The following is a 22,481-nucleotide window of genomic DNA, read 5'->3' as shown; positions in this document are numbered from 1 at the left end:
GGCACCTGCTCAGATATAATCATACTCTTAAAACTATCCTTCTAAATACTAATATTATAATTCTACAAATCACTGAAATTATAGCAAATGGATAGGTGTTTAGAAGAAGCATTTTAGTATTTTTTTTATAATACTGTTTGTTTTTTTTAAGGAATCCTTCAGAGCACATTGTCTTCTGAAAAAGTCATAGGTTTTTCTCATAATCATTACAAATTCTATGGAAGATAACAGTAGAGTCATCTTTCCAGAGTTGTATTGAAAAAAAAAAAACAAACAAGATTTCCCGCTGTTTCTGTGTTTAAAGAATTTCCTTGAAAAGTCTGTTTTGCATAAGCATCTCATACAATCCTTTAGTACCCCATCTTCATCTTTATCATGTGTTATTTTAATGCCTAGTTTAATTTTCCTTGTTACTTTCTGAACACTCATGAGTGCACTAATTATGTTTTTTCATTCTGTCCTGATCACTACTTTATATATTTAGTTCTAACACAGGACTATATCTACTATATAACTTACTACATATCTACTTCTAACAGAGGTTATGTTCCTAATGTACTTCTGATTAAATATTATGTATCTATGTATCTATCTCAATTTTTATCCATCTCAATCTTTTCCAGTGGACAAATCAATACATTATCTACAATGTGACAAGCACTGTCCTAGACACTGGTAGTTGACAGTAAAGCACAAAAAAATCTGTGACTCTTCAAGCTTACATTCTATAGAAGATAATAAGCAAGTAAACACATAATATATGCAATCATTTCAGGAGAACTTATAATTTCTATGAAGAAAAGTAAAGCAAGGTAAATGAAGAGTATCAGAGAAGGATGCTGTTTTAAGTCGGGAGTACAGGAGAAGCCATTTTGGAGGAAATCTGAATTATAGGAAAGAAAAATGCAAAGATCTGGAGAAAGACATTCCAAACAAAAAGAAGAGCATATGAGAAGGGAACCAGTTTGGCATATTTGTAAAATGGCAAGAAAGCCAAGTACCCCATATCATGTAGACCCTTGTAAGCCATTGTTGGGGTTTGGATTTTACTCTGAAGAGAGATGGAAAGGCTCCAGGCACTGGAACAAAATTGGAGCATGCTCTTACTACTTCTGATTTTAAGAAATCATCCTGAGTGCTATAGAAAAAAAAAGACTCTAAGGGAGTCAAGGGTGGAAGTAGGGAGACCAGTTTGGAGAAAGCGACACTAGTCCAGACAGAAGATAATGATGGCTTAGACCAACATGGTAACAATAGACATGGTGAGAAATGGTTAAGACTGGGAATATATTTTGAAACCAAAATTTATGAGACTTGTTGATATATTGGCTATGAGTACAAAGAAAAGAAAGAAACAGTGACTCCAAAATGTTGGTCTGCACAACTATGTTTTGGGGCCTGTAGGAATTACAGAGTAGATCAAGAGTTGTATTTTAGTCATTAAGTCTGAGTCGTCTTTAGGAAATCCAAGTTAGACACCCAGTAGGCAACGAGATATATGCATCTACAACTAGGGAAAAGGTCTGAAATAGCAATACATAAATAGCATTTTAAACTATGGAACTGGTTGATTTAGTTTGAGAATGGATAGAGAAGATTGCCAACTGCCCTCTGGTGCTTGAACATGTAGTCCTCTGGAGAGGGAAAGAAGAGGCCTATAGGGTAAGAGAAAGACAGGAGAGAGTGTAGTCCCCAAAGCCAAGTGAAGAAAGTTGTTCTGAGAGGAAGACAAGATCGACTAGCTCAAATGCCTGAGTTGTCAAGCAAAGAGACAGTAACTGAGTGGTGGATTTGGCAAGATGGAAATTGTTAGTAATCTTGAAAGGAAAGCATTCAGTGGGGCAGTGGGACTAAAGTGTTGTTGGAAGCAAGAGAATGGAGATAACAAATATAAAAAACTCTTTCAAAGAGTTCTGTTCTACAAGGGAGCAGAAAAATGGGGGAAATGTTTGAACAATCAGGTGATATCAAGGGAAGTTACTTTTTTTTTTTTTACTTTTTGCTTATTTTTATTTTATTTTTTTAAAGATGGGTGCTACTCCAGGCTGTTTGTATGCTGATGAGAATGATGCAGCAGACAAAGAGTATTTATCATATGGAAGAGAAAGTGGAAAGTGCAAAGGGAAAGACCTCAAGCAGGTGAGAGGGGGTGAGTTGTAAGGTACCATGGAGTGTTTAATTTTTGATGGGAGAAATGAAACTTGATTCAGTGAAACAGGAGGGAAGGGAAAGCAGCAGTTACAGATATAAATCACAGTAAATCTACTATAGCTCTTGGGGCAATAGTATAGCCTCTGTTTCCTTGGTTAAATAAACCACAGGGCCATCAACAGAGTGAAGAGGAAGGAAGTGGTACCTAAGACTGGAGGAGATTAGAGAAGGTATGAAATGGCTGGATTGGAGAGTTGCAGGGGAAAGTAACTAAGGGAATATAATTGTAATGCTGGGCAAAGCGGATGGCCCTTGCAGGAGGAAGCCTATAAGCTAGTCCCCAGTGAGCCTCACCATTTACTCTTCATGCCCTTGAACGTGGGCTGGCTAGACCTACCGACTCACTTCTAACAAACAGAATGCAAGGAACAGATGAAATGGCACATCTGCAATTAAGTTATAAAAAGACCATGAGCACTGACTCTGCTTGGATTTCTTACTCTCGGGGAAGCCAGCTCCCATGTCTTGAGGCAGCCCTGGGAAGTGGTTCCTGTGTTAAGGAAACCAGGCCTGCCAAGAGCCACATGAGCCATCTTGGAAGCAGAGTCTCCCCGAGCCCCTCCCCCTACTCCCACCCCAGACAAGTCTACAAGATGAAACCACATGCCTGACCAACAACTTGACTGCAACCTCATGAGAAACTGTGAACCCAGAGGCCTCCAGCTAAACTGTGCACAGATTCCTCACCCACAGAAACTGTCAGATAATTTTTGTTGTTTTTAGCTGCTAAGTTTTGGGAGTAATTTGTTATGCATCAATAGATAACTAAGACAGCCCTCTTGAGATTTGCAGTCATAAACTTCAAAGATAGCGAGTACCACTGCAAATGTAAAGTGAGATAGTCAGCAGAGATATGTGTTTTTTCTCTTCACATTCTGATGCACAGAAAGGGTGTGCAAGGGTACCGGGCAAAACGAAACACAGGTTTCCCCTGGGGAAGCGGAATGGATCGCGAAGGGGAAGGATGAAATTAAGATGCATTTTCAGTTTTAATCTATGTATTTGTGTGTGACTTGAATTATTGATAATCAGCTTATATTCATTCTTTGTGTGTATAACTTAAAGTAAAAGACAATCTTAACAAAAAGGTAGCAGTTTTAAACAAACAAAAAAAGTAGACTTCTTCCCCATGAAAAAAGTAGTTTATCATGGAAGTGCAAAATCACACTGATTTGCCTCTTGATGTGCAATCCATGGTTCCTGGCATTCTCTACAGGGCCGGAAGGATTCACTCCGGGACGTTCAGGAAGGCAAGGCAAAGCCCTCAGACCACAGTTAAGTGGTTATTTGCAGATGCCAGGTTTTACCTCCTGGTAAGGCAACAGCATTCCCCTTCCCATGCAAAAAAATCTAGATGAACCCTCTGCTTAAGGCCCAGAGCTCTGCAGCTGCCAGCAAAGTGCAAAGTGCACTGGAAACATCCATCACCCAAGTCTGCTTCACTTTTCTCTGTGTGAAAACACTTTGAGGTCCAAGAATAAAAGACAGCTTATCATTTAGGTGTCAAGTACTATTAAGTTAGATTCTCCAAGGCTTTCACTGCTGTGTCATTTTAGTCACATTATTCTCTCAGGTTGTTAATCTATGAAGGTGTAAATACAAATGGAGAAAATTATAACTTCTTGAGGTTTGCTCTGTGTTCCGTTCCTGTGCCAAACTTCTGATGGCAAATCCTTTCAGTCTGGGTGGTTTCCCTGGCAATTATTCATGAAGCTTTGTATAGCCTGCCTGCTTTCTAAAAACCATGCCCTTTAACAGGGGCTACAGAGGGGCAGAGTTGTTTGTCAATCCACTGAAAATAATTCAAAATTAATGGTAAGTAATTAAATATGACCTGATTAAATTTTCCACTCCTATGAGATTGAAATCTCCTCCGAAGCCAACATTCTGTATCTAACATTCAACATGCACTAAACAGCTCTTACTTTGCCAGCCAAGTGATACATTAAGAAGAGCCCAGAGTAGCACGTACTGTGAATATTATCCTTGGCCATATCATTATCATATTTCCTCTCCCTCTATTTTCCTTCTATCTTGCTTGCCTCACCTAGTTTTTCTAGCTCTTTTCGGGTCAGCTTTTTGCCTGCTGCCATTCAAAACTCTTATCTGATACTGTGGGTTTTTTCATCCTAAAAACACCCTTCCACAGTTGCAAATATCCATAGAGAACTGGTTTAGTGTCAAAAATTTTAAACATCTAAAGATCAATTAATTATCATAATTAGCAAGCAAAGCTTAGACCATAACATGTTCCCAATCATCCTTGTATAAAAAGCAAAAATCACCAATAACTTAAACATTAGATCAATGTCTACTACTTACACCTTACTGCATATTCTTCAAGTTCAAAAGGTGTTCTTAAACTCTAGTTCTTCTCTTTGTACTGACCTTCACAGGATTCTCCACTTGGTGAAAACATCCCATTGTCATGGTAGCCATCTCTGCACTCACAGTGGTACCATCCGGGCAGGTTAATGCAGTTAGCACGACTGTCACACTGAACAAAGCCATCAGAACACTCGTCAATGTCTGTTTGGCAAAGAAAACAAAAACGGGATGTTATGTAATTGCTGCTTTTCTCTGCCCCAAACGGAAAATATTCTGCTAGACAGCTACTAGATGTTTTAGTGCCAGCAAATCCTTAAAACTGAGGAAAGAGAAACTCAAGAATGTCTACTTGGTTGTTGAAAGCTATACAGAAAGAAGGTAGTGGTATTAGTAACAGGAGAGACAGCTAGATGGCTTCTCTGTTGCAGAAGTCATCCAAAATGGATAAAATGAAGAGAAACAATCTATGAGAGTCATTAGTGCTGCTCACCATGTATTTCTCGTTCTTCTTCTGGACACAAGCTAGGATTGCCATGTGAATGCATGAAGCCAATTAGGAAGTGGCATGTGTCACTTTAAGATGCAGCCTGTGATTCACATGTACCCTTCCCCATCACAATGACTGGCAGTCTCCAGGGGCTCTAAAGATCAGCCTGGGTCCCTGAGTGAGGGTGATGTAGGGCATATTCCTCCCCTAGTCGGGATGGACATGGAGTATGAGCAAGAAATCAAGCTTTTTGCTTTAAACCATTGTGATTTTAGGATCTTTTGCTACTATAAACATAACCTACCCACCCTGACTAAAATCTCATTCATATCCAGTAGCAATAACAACATGCTTTATACTTTCGAGAATATATACCATTGATGTCACTTTTTAATGGGTTTCACATATATTACCTCATTCAACCCTCAAAAAAAAAATCTTGCCAGGGAGATAGCGTATTGAACATATGAAAGAAAAATGAGGCAAAAGGAAATTATAGAATTTAACCAAGGTCACCTGACTTTCAGGTGTGTGTTCCTTCATACAAGCAGACACAGGCTGAAATCGGAAAACTGTCTAAACAAAGAGAGCTAGGTATCTTCAGTCTCACATTTCTTCCAATGGTTTATTACTACTCCCAAATAGTGTGAGCCCTTTATTCTCCTTTTTGGGTCAAATGGCACGCTGCCATTTAAAAATCTTATCTGATGCTATGGGTTTACTCATTCAGTCTGTTAATGATGAGAACGTCCAGCACCAATCCAAGTCTCTTCCTTTGCTCATAGAGGAAAAAATAATTACTGGAGTTGCCTTACAGAGTGCCCCCTTCTTCTGGGTGCTCTGATTGACTCAGACTCTCGTAAATGATAAGATGGTAGCACATCATCATAGCTGCCAAAAGTATCCACATGAACCCTACTTCCATCTTGACAGCCCTATGCCGTGACTGAAGATTCCATTCACCAACACTGGATAGCCCTTTCTTATACGCTTCCTATACCTCATCGAAGTCCCTGCTGCAGTGACCAGGCATGACGGTGTCCTTCATGTTGAAGGGAAGGCCTGCTGCTTTTTAGAGTCTTCCCTCAGCTGAAGACAGTCCACTTCAGCTCCACAGAATCTACTTCCTTCCTACTTCAGTCTCATTTAACTCCAAATTCTTGGAAGTATATATTCCTTTCATTTTCTTTTTTAAATTTCTCATTTTCTCTATTCAATTTTGAAAGACAACTTTTTTGAATAAATCAATAAATAGTATTTTTTTAAAGAGAAATAAGCCATCACTCATTTACTTCTTGACAAGCCCAGAGTCCCTTCACTAAAACAAGGCACAAACCATTCTCTTAGATTAGGTAATAGGCCAATATATGTGTGTGTGTGTGTGTGTGTGTGTGTGTGTGTGTATTTGGTAATTATATATATAATATCATTGCAAAATTTTAACATCATTTCTGAACTAAGAATGCTTTTGCCTCTGTAATTCCTCTTCAGAAGGGTTAGTTCCTAATGTCAGTAATTCCTATTGTCAAAATAATTGTTAGTGGTCAAATCAGCTAACCACTGACTTCTTGACAAATAGCAGATGTGGATTGCTTCCATTTACGGAGGCCTCCTAGCCTTTATGAAACAGCCTATTTGTATTTCGGGTGCCTCCCTAACTGATGAATCTCCAATTATAAATGGGGCTAAAATGCTACGCTCATTTCAGCTTAATACAGTCTTTTCTTCTAACCCAAATGATGCAGAAAATTGATTAAGTCATTTCTTAAGTGCATGGACAAAAGAAAACAGGTTGGGATTTCAGCTTCAGAAGTGAGTTTATTGGAAGAAAGTCCATGAGGGGGATGTTGTAGAGTATCTCGTTTTAGAAGAATCTGGTCATTAGTGTTGGTGGTTTGCAAGTAACTTTTAATGGAACAGATCCTTCTCCACTGAAACAACTTTCACATGTATATTTAGCCTTTAATTTAGTCCTTTTTTATTGCCTGAACACAGTTGTGGGGTTAGCTTGGATCTCATGACATCGATATATATTTCAATTTTTACTTCTCATTTACTTTCTCTCCTCACTCTTCCCAATTGCTAGACCCACTCCCTACTGCCTTGTGCTCACTCCTCTCTCCTACATTACAGCACCCTTCCCTGAGCTACAAACATGCTCATTAAAGTTTAATAAGAATGCTATGCGTTATATTACTTCATGTTCTAAAGACTGGGGATACAAACATATGCTGCACAAAATGTATTTTCCTTTTTTTAAAAAATGTACTTTCATTTCCTGTTTGTGTTATTATTTATTACTACTAAGTAGTATTTTAGAGGATGAATATACAAATATATGCACTACTCATTAATTTGCCATTCAGTTTTTATTGAATGCCTATTATGCGCCAAGTACTAAGCACTGGGGAAACAAGGAAGCACAAAGTAGAAATAACTTCTGCCCTCACTGAGATTAATATACATCTAAATTGTGCTTTAAGAGAATTAAACTTATAAAAATCTGAATTTACAATCATATGGGACAGTGATTCCCAACAAGTCATATGTCTGCCACCAGTGGCATGTTATTTAGGTGATAAAACAGGATTTTAATGGCTATGTATTTATATTTCTGAATTTTTTCCATTTATAGCAAGTGATACTAATAGTACTGTGGTGAAATTATATTTAAATTTAAAAAGTGAGAGATATTACAGAAACAATATTAAGTAAATATTGGTATAAACATTATACGAATATAACAAAAATGATGAAGCTGGTATATAAATGGCTAAAGTTTTGAAAACAAAATACAGTATGGAGCAATTACTCACATTTCAGAAGGATTTGCTGAGTAATTCTTCATGTAGTGAAATACCTTAATTCCTTTAAAATATGACTCAATTTATAAAATACTTAGGATGTCTATGTCATGCTTCAAATTATATACTTGCTATTATTTAGGATAGTGAAGAAAAACTAGCCAGATAATATGTAGTACTTCATTTTACTCTTTCATGCTCCTGCTAATATTGATTTGTGTATGCAAACTTTGCTGCTTTGGTGAAAGTCAGCAGAAAATGAGTGTCCTTGAATCACCAAAGTATGCACTTCCCACCAGAAGGCATGTTTGTTTGGCTCATGGTTCTAATTAAAGCCAAAGCTAAAACAAATAGCTTCATCTGTAAGCTCTTTGATGGTATGTATGTTCTTATTCAGTAAATATTTAGTAAGTGAAGAATGGAGATCTGATCCACAATTTAAGAAGTAAGTATATTTTGGGGCGCCTGGGTGGCTCAGTCGGTTAAGCGGCTGCTTTCAGCTTGGGTCATGATCCCAGGGTTCTGGGATCGAGCCCCGCATTGGGCTCCCTGCTCCGCGGGGAGTCTGCTTCTCCCTCTGCCTGCCACTTCCCCTGCTTGTGCTCTCTCTCTCTGTCAAATAAAAACTTTAAAAAAAAAAGTAAGTTTATTTTATCTATACACAAATTAGAGTATTACTGAGTTTTCATATAAATGACACACATTGTGCTGTGCATTTTCAAATATGCATATATTGTGATTCATATAGAAAACAGTAAAGACAAAATTTCAAAGAATTAATTTCTTGGGTATTTTCTTTTGGTCAGCTAAAACCCAAACTTTGCATTATCTAATTGAGTTAGATACACAGGGAACAGCAGACCTAGGAGAGAAAAATATTATTTCATTCCAAATGAGAACTACCAGGTTTGAACAAATTACCTTCCGAAATGAATAAAAGTATTCAAAAAGATTAGTACAGAATGTATAAGCTCATATGATTTAGTCTTGATTATAAGGACCTTAATTCTATACTCTGTAGGTACATTATATAGAAAACTAAAAATACATTTTATGAAAACCTATGATTTCATTACATATTCTTAGAAAGGAACTAGTTCCCAGTTCCCTAGGGACAATTAAAACTTCCTCAGTAGCAACATTTGGAAAGGTCAGCTAGTGATATTAAAATGCTGTCCCAGAGCACAGAGAATCCAAACTCCAAATAATATTTAGCCATCCAACAGCAGTCATGAACAATGGTCATACTCCAGGGACCAAAATCGACTTAGATAATAAAAGTGGAAGGCACTGTTGAGGATAGATTTTCTAGAATAGAAAGCACATATGTTTTGAGGTGAATCATTAAAAACAAACCAATGAGCAGAAAAATATATGAAAAAAAAAGCTCACACATGTCAGTGTCTTTTCTTTGTCTCCCTCAGGTATGACAACAAAGGAATGGATGCCTTCTAGAATGTCACACGGACCACTGCTTTCAACTGAAAATGGCTGTTGCCATCAGCATTTAAAGGGTCACTTCAGACAATGGTAAATTGTTTCCTTGTAAAATTAAATATAGTTACAGAATGAGACACCTGAGTGATAAGCAACTTTATTCTCATACACAGTAAAAGTTATTTCTATCATACCAACATAACTAAGAATAAAAATGTGCAAATGTCTAGAATCACCCATGCCTAAAATAGACCCTGCTCATTAGTTTAACCTGCTCTCTTTTAAGCTAAGAGGAAACTGATTAGTTGCTGCTCTATATACAGATGAAAATCCAGTTCTTTAAAATGAGCACATTGTTTTTAATGGCAAAGTCAAATAATGAGAGTTCTGTCTTTCATCCTCTTTATCATTAATAAAATACCTAACATCATTTCTCATAAAAAATAGTACTTGGACTATTTATATCACTGTCCTGTGCACTGGCAGTTAAATTATATTGATAAACAGCAGGCAATTAAACATCCTGAAAACAATTAGATCAACTCTTGATTACCCACATGTGGATTATTTGTTTTCTAGATTATCTGCAGCATTTTTTTTTTAATCACAAGGTCATTTCCCTCCATCTCTTGTTGAGCTTCTGGGGAGTCTGCTTTTAACATTTAGTTGAGTGTTCAAGGTATGCAAACTCATTTAAGCATTATGTTGTTTTTAATAACTACGCCAGATCAGGATATAAAATACTGTCCAAACTTTCATAAGATTGATTTTTTCATATTCATTTTTTTGAAAATAAAACAGCACAACATATGTAAATAAACTTGGAAAACCATAAAATCCTCTTCACAAGTTGGGTAATAAGGTTGCAGATTTAGTGAAAATTATTTTCATTACTTTATAGCTCATGATCAGGAAGTTAATGACTGCTCTCAAAAATGCATAATACAAATACAAATACAAAACACTTAACAATATCATCATATCATTTAGTCCTCACTACAGCCATGTGAGATATTCTTACTCCTATGTCACAAAGAAGCCATGAGAACAAATACATTGCCCAAGCTCACACAACAGACCTGAACCCTCTCAACTGCCACATTCAGTGCTCTCTTTCCCACATTAGGCTGCTTCTCAAGACCAACACTTGCAGAAACAGCTTCCGCTTTGAGATATCACAGTGTATATCTTAATGTGAGTGAATTCCAGCTCTTTGGCTTGTTAGATATGTAACTTTGAATATTTTGCCAAATCTCTCTGAGTTTTCTGGTTTTGAACGAGAAATAATTCTCTCTGTTACTAGTTTGCTGTTTCCTACCATTAACTATACAAGGCCTCATGGGAGTGGTACCTGGCTTATACAGGCTATTAATATGTATAAATTCCACCTGCACCTCTGAAATAAGCCTTAATAGTTTACAAAGCATGCTCACTTATGTCATTTGATTACTTGGAAAGGAGCAGAGGAAAATACAGTTTTACAAGTAGGGTTTAGATCAGAGAACGTCTTTTCTTCTGTGGGCAATCAGGAACCACTGAAGAGTCTTTATCTGTAGAGTGATGTGATTGATCTAAGCCATACTTTGGGAGGAACAGGGTAGCATGTCTATGTTGGACAGATGGGACTGGGCAAAACTAAGGGCAGTCTCATATCCTTATGAGGATGTATATCATGATCTAGGAGAAAAGGTAATAAAGACTTGAGGGAAAAAACAGTGGAAATAGGGATAAGGAAGCATATTTTTCTCAAATGCTTATCTTCAGTCAGTGTACAAAGCCCTCTCATGTTCCCTGTGTTGGTGTAAGACTGGCCAATTTCAGGGGCACCTGGGTGGCTCAGTTGGTTAAGCGACTGCCTTCGGCTCAGGTCATGATCCTGGAGTCCCGGGATCGAGTCCCACATCGGGCTCCCTGCTCAGCGGGGAGTCTGCTTCTCCCTCTGACCCTCTTCCCTCTCGTGCTCTCTATCTCTCATTCTCTCTCTCTCAAATAAATAAATAAAATATTTAAAAAAAAAAAGACTGGCCAATTTCACACTACATATGTCCGGGGACATACCATACAGAGAAAGATCAAGACAACCTAATTTTTCTTGTGGTTCCTGGGGTCTTAGTGTTTCTTTTTTTTCCTTCCATCTTCACCTATGCTGCTCCTACTACTTAGAAGGTTCCTCTCTCTTTCTCATTGCCTTATCCAGTTAGTTAATGATTTTTCACCTGTCTCTGTCTCATATTAAAATTAATTTCCTTTGGGAAAACCTTCCTTGACTCCAAAGGCTATGTTAGATCTCCTAGCGCTCATTGTTTTTTGTGCTTTCTCCTATGTGTTCCTTGTGTTTTGCCTTAATAGCAACTATCATAAGGTTTCTTTAGGGGTCGGGTGTGGTGCCTAAATTTGTGAATTTACTCTGACTTAATTAGAATAACTTCAATTCTTCCTCTCTTCCCCCTGCTTTTCAAAAGTATCTTGATTCTTTGAGCTTTTCATCTATCACTTTGTGAATTTCTCACCAAAAAATAAACAAAACAAAAAATGGGGGAGGGGAAAGTCTGAATTGATTCTATGGATTGATCTGACATCTTTACATTTTTGAATCTTTTAATGCAGATGCATGATATATTTCCTCTTTATCTAATAATTTTTATAGTCTATAGTTTTCTGAAAGGATGTCTTATGCATATTTCCCAGGATTTATTCCTAAATATATGTTTTTGCCTCCCTTTCTAAAAAAACAATTTTATTTTTTCCAATTTTATGGAGATATAATGGACGAATAGAATTGTAAGATATTTAAAGTGTACAACGTGATGATTATATAAACAAAGGCAAAAGGAAAAACACCACCAGCAGAAAAGAAAATTCAGTAAGTTTTTGTCTTTCCTTGGAAAATAGAATATAGGTGAAGTGGTATAGTCAGAGCAAAGGAAGACACAGCCTAGAATATATATGTAGTAATGGGGTGCTACAGGTGATGAGACTCCCTGAAGAATTCCAAAGAGACGTGAAATACCATGTTAAGCTAATGTGAGACATGGAGTTGAAAGTAGCTGGTTTAATTAAAAGTCTACTGATGAATAATCAACCCATCCACCTCCTCCCACTTGAGCAGACTGCTGAGAAAAAGCAATCACCCTTAAAGCCAGAATGAATGGTTCTTCTGTAAAGGAAATAGATAAAATATCTGGAAGAAACTGGGCAGCTAATATAGGAGTTATCATCCTTCGGAACAAAGTCCCTTCACTTCAGCATTTAGAGATCTCAAATTATAAAAACAAAACAGAACAAAATTGGTTCTCTTTTAGCGCACTTATTATAAGTCTACCAGTCAACAAACTTAAACTTCATATCAAAGCTCATAATCAGTTTTTCTGTTTATTCACTCTTAAACATTAATGTGAATTCAAGGGACAATAAATACTTAAGAAAAGCATATAACATTTACTTGGTTATTAGAAAAATCAAGATATACCATCAGAAAAACTGACCCTGAAGGAAACAGAAATAATTTATAGGACAGAACTTAAAACATTTCTTATTGATATCTTCAAGTAGATTTGAGAGAATATTTCATCCATAAAAAAAGGACACTGTACTATAAAAAAAAAGGAATATTCAGAAAATAAGGAAGAGTTCTTGGAAATTAAAAATACGATAGCTGAAAAAATTTAAAATGTAATATAAGGCTTGGAAGATCAAGTAGAAGTAGTCTCTTGAAAAGTATAACATATAGAAAATAGATGAAAAATATGATAGAAAAAAAGCAAAGAGCTCTAACCTAAAAGGTCCAGCTTCTGATTAAAGACAAAATTCATACCAAGAAAATAGAAAAGTCAATGGGAGAAAAATATCTTTAGAAACAACCATAAGAACTCTTCACTATAGAGTCCTCAGATTAAAAGGCCCCAAACCAAAGTCTCCAGTTAATGAATAGTGACCTGATAGCCAATACTTAGTGATGGCTTACTATGTAGCAGACACTGTTCCTTGCAATTTACCTATATATTTCACTTAGTGCTGACAGCTGTCCCATGGAAGTAGGAAATATTATGTTCCCCATTTTAAAGAGGAATAAATGTAGGCAAGTAATTTCTAAGAGAATTTAAGTAATTTTCTCCAAGACTACTGAAAAATAAAACTGGAATTTGAACCAGACACCCTAGATACAGAGATCAAACCCTTACTCCATATACAACACTGCCTCACAAATGAACAAAACAAAGACTCACATCTAAATACACACTGTAAAATTTCACAATAAGTATAAAATACAAATCTTAATATCTTCCAGAGGGAAATAATAGGTTACATATAAAGGGATGAGAAGTAGTCTAGCATCATTTTACTCATGTGTAGCAGTGCATGCTATAACAGAGTGAAATAATTATTCTGACCCTAGAAGTCTGTACTTAGCATAATTGTCAAATATCTATGAAAGCAGAATAAAGACATTTTAGGACATACAATTCCTTAGAAAATTTATGTCTATGTAGTATTTTTTTTAAAAAAGTATTTTATAAAGGTTTAAATCAAGGCAGAGAAAGACCTACCAGTAGTTTATCCCCCCTCTCCTTGAAATACTATTTTGCAAAGACATACCACTTTTAGTTCTCTTTTTACCTCACTGGCGTCTATATCTTGGGCTTCTTTGCAGATCTTATCTTCTCAATCTCCAAAAGTGTGAGTTACCCAGGGATCTATTCTCTGATCTTTTCTTTTCTCATACCCAACCACCATCAATACACTAAAAACTACCTGTAGTGGGTTGAATAATGGTCCCCCCAAATTCATGTTCACTTGGAACTCAGAATTTGACCTTATTTGGAAATAGAGTCTCTGCAAATATAATTAGGTAAGGATCCTGATATAAAATCATCTTGGACTTAGGGTGGGCCCTGTATCCAATGATTGGTGTCCTTTTCAGAAGAGAAGACACAGAAAAACACACATACAAAAAATCAATATGAAGATGGAGGCAGAAATTGCAGTTATATAGTCACAAGCTAAAAAAATCTCTGGAGCTACCAGAAGCTGGAAGAGGCAAGAAAGATTCTTATAGTCTTCAGAAGGATCATGGCCCTGATAACAACTTGATTTTGGACTTGGAGCCTCCAGAACTATAAGGTAACAAATTCCTGTTATTTTAAGCCACCTGGTTTGTGGTACTTTTGTACAGCAGCCCTAGGAAAATAATACATTACCTCATTCACACTTTCTCCCAGATCATTCTCTTCTCTCCCAAACCCATTTGTTTTCTCACGCAATTATTCAATTTCTCACTCAATGTTTCCACTTGGATACCAAACTGCTCCTTCTGAAGTCTTCCTCACCACATCAAATGGCAACACCATCCCATTACTCAGGCAAAAAACTTTAGATTTATTCTTAATTTCTCTCTTTCTCTTACTCCTCTTACCAAAGCTATCCAAAAATCCTACAGGCAATGTCTTCAAAATATATCCAGAATCTAATCACCACTTCTAGCCACCTTCATGCTTGCCATTCCAGTCCATGTCACCATCATTTCTCACTTGAATTAATATAACAGCCTAATGAATATCCCTCATTCTATTTTTCCCTCCTACAGTCCATTCTGAATTCATAGCATCCAGATGATCCTATTAAAATATATGTCAGATTGTGTCATACCTCCGCTCTGATCCTATCTCCCATTCAGGGAGGATTTTAGAAGGGAAGTATATTGGGAAAAACTGTAGGGGATATATGCTGTTACAAACCATTTTTCATTTCTAAGGCTGGGGACTACATTTCCCAGAAGCCCTTTCTCTGTATGGTTCTGTGTTTAACAAGGAGAAAAACTCCTGAGATTTGCCAGAGAGAAGTGAGGAAGAAGCCATTATTTGGGGGGAGTCATAGCAATCAGTGTCAGTGGTTCCTATGAGCTCTGGGCTCTTCACCAGTTCTAGTGTGTCATTCTGAAGTAATAATGAGTGTTTCTCAAATCCTCAGGCTGCAGCCTTGTAGATCTTCACTCCCCAAGACCCTCTCACACCTGTGTAAATCTTAATTCCGAGATAAAACTCCCTATTCCCATAATACTTGTAGTTGCTCCCTCTTCCTGATTGAATGCAGACTGATACAGAAGTCTATATGCCAGAAGATATGGTGGGGAGTTTATTTTAAATAATGAATTTATGATAAAGTATAAAAGAAAAATTACTGTCAATTAGAAACTTCAGGAAAAAAAACAAAACAAAATGCTTTAAAGATAAGAATTACTATACATATGCTACTTGTCTCTCTAGTAAATAATATTTGCATGGTCACTAAGGATTTTCAAATTTTAGACCTAATCAATTAGTGAGAGCATGGGATACTTCATTGTGGTTGCTGAATAGAACTTATCAGTCTTGATAATGTGAAAAAGACAGGAGGTGGGAGAAAGGAGAAGACAGGCTGGGAGATGGAGGTAAAGAGTAGAAGCAATATCTTTATTTTCCATAATGGAGAATCAAGAAATGCTATCTAGAGCAGATAAAACAAAAAATGAAGGTGAAAATATATATTGCTGAAGGCAGAAAAGGTAACCTGCATGAGAATGAGGGGCAGATGGAAGAGTGGTGGTATAGGGAGGCAAATCTTTATCTTTCATAGCAAGAAGGTTATTGATAATTTCTAAAATTGACTAATTAAAGCATGCTATGAACATACTAGAAGAATCAGAAGTGGTCCCTCCTAGCCTCTTGCATCAACTGGACTTTCACAAGAGAATTACACTTGCCCTAAGTCATCCTGTGTAGGCCATAAATTAATTGCTCTCCTGTATCTCTGGTATGGTACCAGTCATGTACCACCTTTGGGAAATAGAAGAAAATAGTCTTCGAGTCATTTTATGGTTCTGCAGTTCAGAGAAGGAACTTCTTTTAAGAAAGGCTTCTAGAAAGTAAGTCAGGAAACTACTGTTTTTCATTCTAAGTTCTATGTTGTTTGAGATTTTGAACCACGTGTCTATTTTCTTTCATATATATAAAAAATACACATTCAGAATATTCAGAAGCTTCATTGTAGAATGTTGAGTGTAAGAGAATAGCAATTCTGCTGGTAGTGATGTTTAGATGGAGTGAAAAATGAGACAGGAGCTCTGGAAAAAGGTACCAGGGCTGGAGACACAATGGGAGCATAATCAGAACTGATTGCACAAGAGGCTACAAAAATCAGAACTGGCTGGATGATACTACGAAAGTTGAGATTAGAGAGAGACAAGAAAGAACCAAGGGCAGTCCTTGGGGGAAAATGAGGGAGGTAGAAAAGAAAGAGGGACTACAGGAGGAATTGCTAGCAGTGAGGTGGGAAGATCACAAGTCTAATAGAAACCAAGGGAAAAGGTGTCAGGGGAGAAGAAAGGGCTGTCAACAATGCTAAGGAGCACTGCCAATGGCTTCTTGATGTATATTTAAGAATAAATACTTCTGGTTTAACATAGCATTGAAACTCCCTCTGATGTATGAGCAACAAGTTGAACGAAGCATTTAACAAAAAGAAACTCTGAAAACTCCTTTATTAAAGCTTAAACATCTTTGCAGCTTCTATCCCTTTTACAAGGTAGCTAAAGTGTATGATGTGAGACTTGAAATACTTGAACATACTCATTCATTCAACAAGTACATATCAAATGTCTATCATATAAAACACAGATGGTAGATATTATGGGGATATACTCAAGAGATCATAGTCTAATTAAAAAGATATAGCATTAGCATAAACAACTCAAATACAAGGTAGATATCATGAGGCCTAAAAGAATAATACAGTTGAAGAAATATGTGAATTCAGGAAAGAGACATTACTTCACTCTGAAACTCTGATCAGTGAAGAGTAGGCCACCGGAGTAAAACATGGCTGAGCAGAAACTTCCTGATTTATTCCTGCAAATAGTAGCAAATTACTTAAAACATTTATTCATTTATTACACTGTAATCAAGTACCTACTTTTAAAATAGGAATGCTTTTTTCATATATTAGATGACATTATAGTTAGGCTCCCATGATAATAGGAATGTGAATCATCTGCTAGTTCTACAATAATAAGTAGACTGCTCTTAATCAGGGTAAAAAACAGGAAAGTCTCAATTCCTATGCTTCCCTGAGCCACTTTCTAATAGCAAGGATTAGATTGCCTACTTGATCTACCTCAAGATTATTTCCAGAAGGAGAAGAAAGATGATTTTTCTCAAACTATCCAATAGGAATAAGAGGGCTAGAGAGTCTTTGTGTAATAATTTACTGCATGTGTTCTAATTTTTAATACAGTGCTAAGAAAGGCTTTCTGCATTTTGATGAGCTCACTAACTGGCTATTCAGGAAAATGAGCTTTGACTGGCATGCCAGGAATAGTAAGATGACAGTCAAAATAGGTATTCTGTATTTATTTGCAAACTAACAAACTTATATCACAAGAAATACTGCTTTGAGCCAAATGAGGTCACTGATGCCAATAATCAAAGAAATGGAATACTACAGTTTTCCATATATCTGAATAATAAATCCTCAGATATAGCTCTGAGTGGGTCCTAACCATGAAATATACTGAAAGATGGCTTCTATTGGCTTTGAGCAAGTGTCAGGTCTCTGACAGACTATCTACTGGCAGACCATTTTCTTATAACCACTGCTTCCATCTCTGCTGAGCCTCCCACCACCTTGACACAGGTTTCTCAGCCGGTGACAAAATATCACATCTCTCCCACATGGATAACTGAAGGGAAAAAAAATACCAAAAAGAAAGTGATTGAGCAAACCAATAACTCTTTCCAGTTACAACGAAATGGAACAGACTATGGGTTTCTTAAAGATAGGTTTATTCTCTTATGGTGCTCTACAACCTCGGCCACGTAGACTGATGGCAACTGTTTGTTCCTGGCAATACGAGGTCGCTTCATCAAACCTGTTCCTGACTAATTATATTTTTTTGTTCACTTTAACAACATATTTCTCCAGGACCATTCCGATCAGTTACACAATCCAATGTTATCATGAAGGCAACACCAAATGCTGGCGTTGCAAAGAGTTTCTGGTCCTGAGTGTCTGATCTTATGGACTCAGACTAATTCTGTACTTGGGTACTGTATTTTATAAAGAAAAAAATCCTTTAGTTCACATTTTTATGATTATCTTAGGGAGTAGGAGAGGAAAAGTAGCTGATAGTTGTTTGGCTACTAAGTGCCAAGGATTTTATCTATCTTTTGTATCCAGTTTCCATCACATCACTACTTAAACACCCCCCCCAACACACACATACAGATTCTAAAAATTTATCTAATGATAAGAGAACTGATATGAATAAACTCCAAAGAAATATAATCTCTATATGAACACAGCTGCCACGAGCTACTTGCAGTTTTCCATGGCACACATGTTGCCCAGGAATCCATCCCCCTGCTGCTCAGAGGCAGGCTCCAATGTTGTAAAGAGTCAGGGTAAGAAGTCTGTCCTTCTGGTAGCTTCAGTGCATTCGTCAGCAACACGAAACATTTGGAAGTCTAGCTTTATCTGTACTATTTTGGTATTGCACTGCTAGAGCAAAGAAACTGATCTAATGTACAGTATGAGGGAGTGATTCAATAAATTATGGCACATGCATAAAATGGAATGCTATACAGCTTATTAAACATTTTTGAAAATCAGGAATGACGTGAGAAAACACTTATGACAAATGTCACATACAAAAGGCAGGATCAAGGTGAAGAATAAAATATTATTGCAGTATGTAAACATGGATTTCATTCATGAATATGATAGCAGTTATCTCCAATTGGTAATATGACAAGTTATTTTTATTTTGTATATTTCTTCATTTTATAAATCTTCTGAAATTAAACTCCATTGTTTTTATGATTTATAAATTGTTACTCAATAGACACGGAGTTTATAGATAAAAGCAGAATGGATTAGAATAGCTCATATGCATCCTTCATGTTATTTAATGTCTCAAGAAGATGACCAAGGCCATCCAGTCTCATCTTCTGCAGATGGTGTGCTCTGAGACTCATACTGACCTTCCCCCTTCCTTGCACAGGAACTGGACTCTCTTGCCTTCATTCTTTTGCCTACAAAGCTCCTTCTTTCTGGAATACATATTCCCTTACTTTGACTCAAAACCATATTTGCAAGGCTCTTCCCAAGTCTTACTTATCCAGGATGCCCTTCCAAATTGTCTGGGTTCTAGTCATCCCACTGCACTTGCTGTTGAAACTTCCACAGTCAGCTGAGTGTCTGTTAGTCTCCCTTCTACCTTCTGCACAGCTTTGTTGAGATATAATTGACATATAGCATTGTGTACGTTTAAGATAACCACTTGTTGATTTGATACACTTATATATTGCAAAATGATTACCATCATAGCATTAGCTAACCATTGCTCCATCACTTCATATAACTACCATTTCTTTTTTTGTGGTGAGAGCATTTAAGATTTACGTTCTTAGCAACTTTCAGATATATAATATAGTATTGTTAACTACAGTCACAATGCTGCACATAGATGCCCAGAACTTATTCATCTTATAACTGGAAGTGTGTGCCTTTTGACCAACATCTTCCTATTTCCCCTACCCTTAGCCGCTGGTAACCACCATTCTACTCCCTGTTTCTAGGAGTTCAACTTTTTGAGATTGCACATCTAAGTGAGATCAAACACTATTTGTCTTTCTCTGTCTGACTTATTTCACTTAGCACTGTGTCCTCAAGGTCCATCCATGTTGTTGCAAATGGCAGGATTTCCTTCTTTCTAGGGACGAATAACATTCCACTCTATGTATGTACCACAACTTCTTTATCGATTCGTCCATTGAGGGACACTTAGGTTGTTTCCAAATGTGAGCCCTCGGAGGGCCTGAATATTACATTATTCATCTTTGAATCCCTCTGTTTGTAGGTCACAGTCTGGTGTACAGTAGGCCTCAGAAAATATTTGTTGACCTCTGATGAATTCATCCTCAACAGATAGGACTGTGTAATGAGTGGGAAGCATCTGAATTCAGATATGAGTGTTTCAAAACAATGGAAAGAGCATTAATGAAATAAACTTATTTAAGCCATTGTTTTTCTTCAAAGGAAATTGTTCCGTAGTGGGCTTAGGAACGTAAGTGTTGGTCTTTTAAAGTTAGGCCCACAGTGACCAGCGCAAAGCAAGAAGGATCTTTGGACTTAGAGAACATCAGAGGGGCAGACCTAAAAGATTAAGCTACACATTTTTTTTTTTTGGCTATTTAACGAATATGGCATATACTGATAGCTGCCATTTTATTAACCAATTAACCAATATTTTCTTTCAGAGTTATGCTAACAATAACTACTTCAAAACTTAAATTTGGGACTTGAAAGCTAACTTGTAAATATTAAATTCATCCCACTCTTTAACTAGAACTATTTCAAATATAATCCATAAAAATAGCTGTAACACACAACTATAAAATTAAGCACTCTATACATCTAATTTCCTATAGCAAATGATTAAAAAACAGAAAAACCTTTGTTAAATCGCCTTTATTTATGCCTTAATGGCATGTTCTCCCTAAACTATGGAGACAGCTTCTATAATTCTTTACCCTCTAATATCTCCTGTGCCTACAGAACAAAAAAAATTCCTCAATGAGGACAGTGAAATTTATTAGATAGGCAGGGAAAATTAATTGATGAATTCTATCTCATTTGCTGTAAATTTCTCTACCCACAGTTAATTTCTTGTTATTTTGAAAAAAAGTCATAGAACCCACTAATAAGATATATTCTTAGAAAGAATAAAAATAGTTATAAAATGTTATTTTTGTCAGAGATTGCTAACAGTTCACAGAAACCTATTTCCTCTTCTTGTTTGGCACACACCTAGAACACCTGAGTTTCAGCCAATGACATATGAGCAGCCAACGCTTTAGGAAGCAGGACTGCTGGGCTTGCCTTCTTTCTTCCCCTTCTGCTGGCTGGATGCAGGTAACAAGGTCCCATGGAGTGGAGAAAGGGGGGTAGGGGAGGCAAAAGAGAGAAGGAGTTTGATTCCCTAAACTTCCTGCCAATCAGAAACCCTTACTTTGACAGTTATGGGAAAAATAAACTACTGTGATTAGGCCATAATGCGTTTTGGCTCAATTTGTTATTGCTGTTAATATTCCCCTAATTCAATACTATACCCCATATAAACTACCTGAAATCTAGATCTTTCAAGTTCACAGGCATGGGAAATCTATGTGTCGTTTGCCCTGCTTTCTTACTTCTTCTCCCCTGAATATGGATGTTATTTTTTTAGAAGCATATGTAAAATACATAAGACATGTATGTCCACATTTATATTAATTAATTTATTCATTCATTATATCAGTTTGGCTGAGAACCTGTTTTTTAGTAGACCCTGGAGATCATACGAATAGAGAGAATACAGGACCAGACTTTTAGTAGCTCATAATGTAGCAAGCAAGAAAGACTGGTGTAGCAGGATTACAACCTGATATATTTTTTTAAAAGATTTTATTTATTCATTTGAGAGAGAGGGCGAGAGAGAGAGAGAGTACAAGCAGGGGGAGAGACAGGTAGAGGGAGAAGCAGACTCCCCATTGAACTGGGAGCCCGACACAGAGCTCGATCCGAGGACCTGGAGATCACAACCTGAGCGGAAAGCAGACACTTAACCATCTGAGCCACCCAGGCGCCCCTAACCTGACGTATTAGTATATGTGCTCCCTGGTTCCTTTCCTTTCCATTTCCTCTATGAACAGCCTTCCCCTCTCCTAAGGGTCTTCTCTCCCCACCCCACCCCCAGTACCCATCCCCAGCTCACACAGAGACAACTGAGCTACTCACTTTGTAAATAGCAGCAAAGTCTGAAAAATTCAAAAAGGTAATCCCAGATGGATTGGGTGTTTGGAAAAACAGTAAAGGGTTTGATAAGGAGATGATGCTAGGTGTGGGGAAAGAGCCAGAAGACTGTCTGAAGGTAACAGATAGGACCTGATGCCCAAACTGAAATGGAGAAGCCTACAATGACTGTGTTAAAATCACCAGATAAAAAAGAAGCAAATGAAAGCAAAAGCTTTGATAACTCATAAGACAAAGCACTCCCCTGGAACATTATCTCTTAGAATCCCTTCAAAGAAAGTGAAGTTATCCTGAACACACAAACTGGAGGGGCTCAGGAAAACACAGGTCACACATGTAAGCATCTCTACCTATAATGTGAGGAGACTGATCCCAGAAAATGACTGCTC

At 37.1% G+C, this 22,481-nt stretch overlaps 1 protein-coding gene across 6 annotated transcripts in view; it reads right to left on the bottom strand.

Annotated features, from left to right (window-relative positions):
- Positions 1-22,481, bottom strand: part of NELL2 (neural EGFL like 2) — a 400,969-nt gene that overhangs the window by 18,743 nt on the left and 359,745 nt on the right. For all 6 annotated transcript variants that reach the window (XM_073882092.1, XM_073882091.1, XM_073882095.1 and 3 more), the window contains one exon: positions 4,600-4,740. In XM_073882092.1, the coding sequence (XP_073738193.1) occupies positions 4,600-4,740 (141 nt within the window). The remainder of the gene's footprint in view (positions 1-4,599; positions 4,741-22,481) is intronic.

The sequence above is a fragment of the Callorhinus ursinus genome, unplaced genomic scaffold (assembly GCF_003265705.2).
Source record: "Callorhinus ursinus isolate GAN/ISIS: 27379988/994484 unplaced genomic scaffold, GSC_fseal_2.0 scaffold44, whole genome shotgun sequence".
NCBI classification, from domain to species: domain Eukaryota; kingdom Metazoa; phylum Chordata; class Mammalia; order Carnivora; family Otariidae; genus Callorhinus; species Callorhinus ursinus.
Note: the sequence above shows the minus strand (reverse complement) of the source record. Positions and strands in the feature narration are given on the sequence as shown.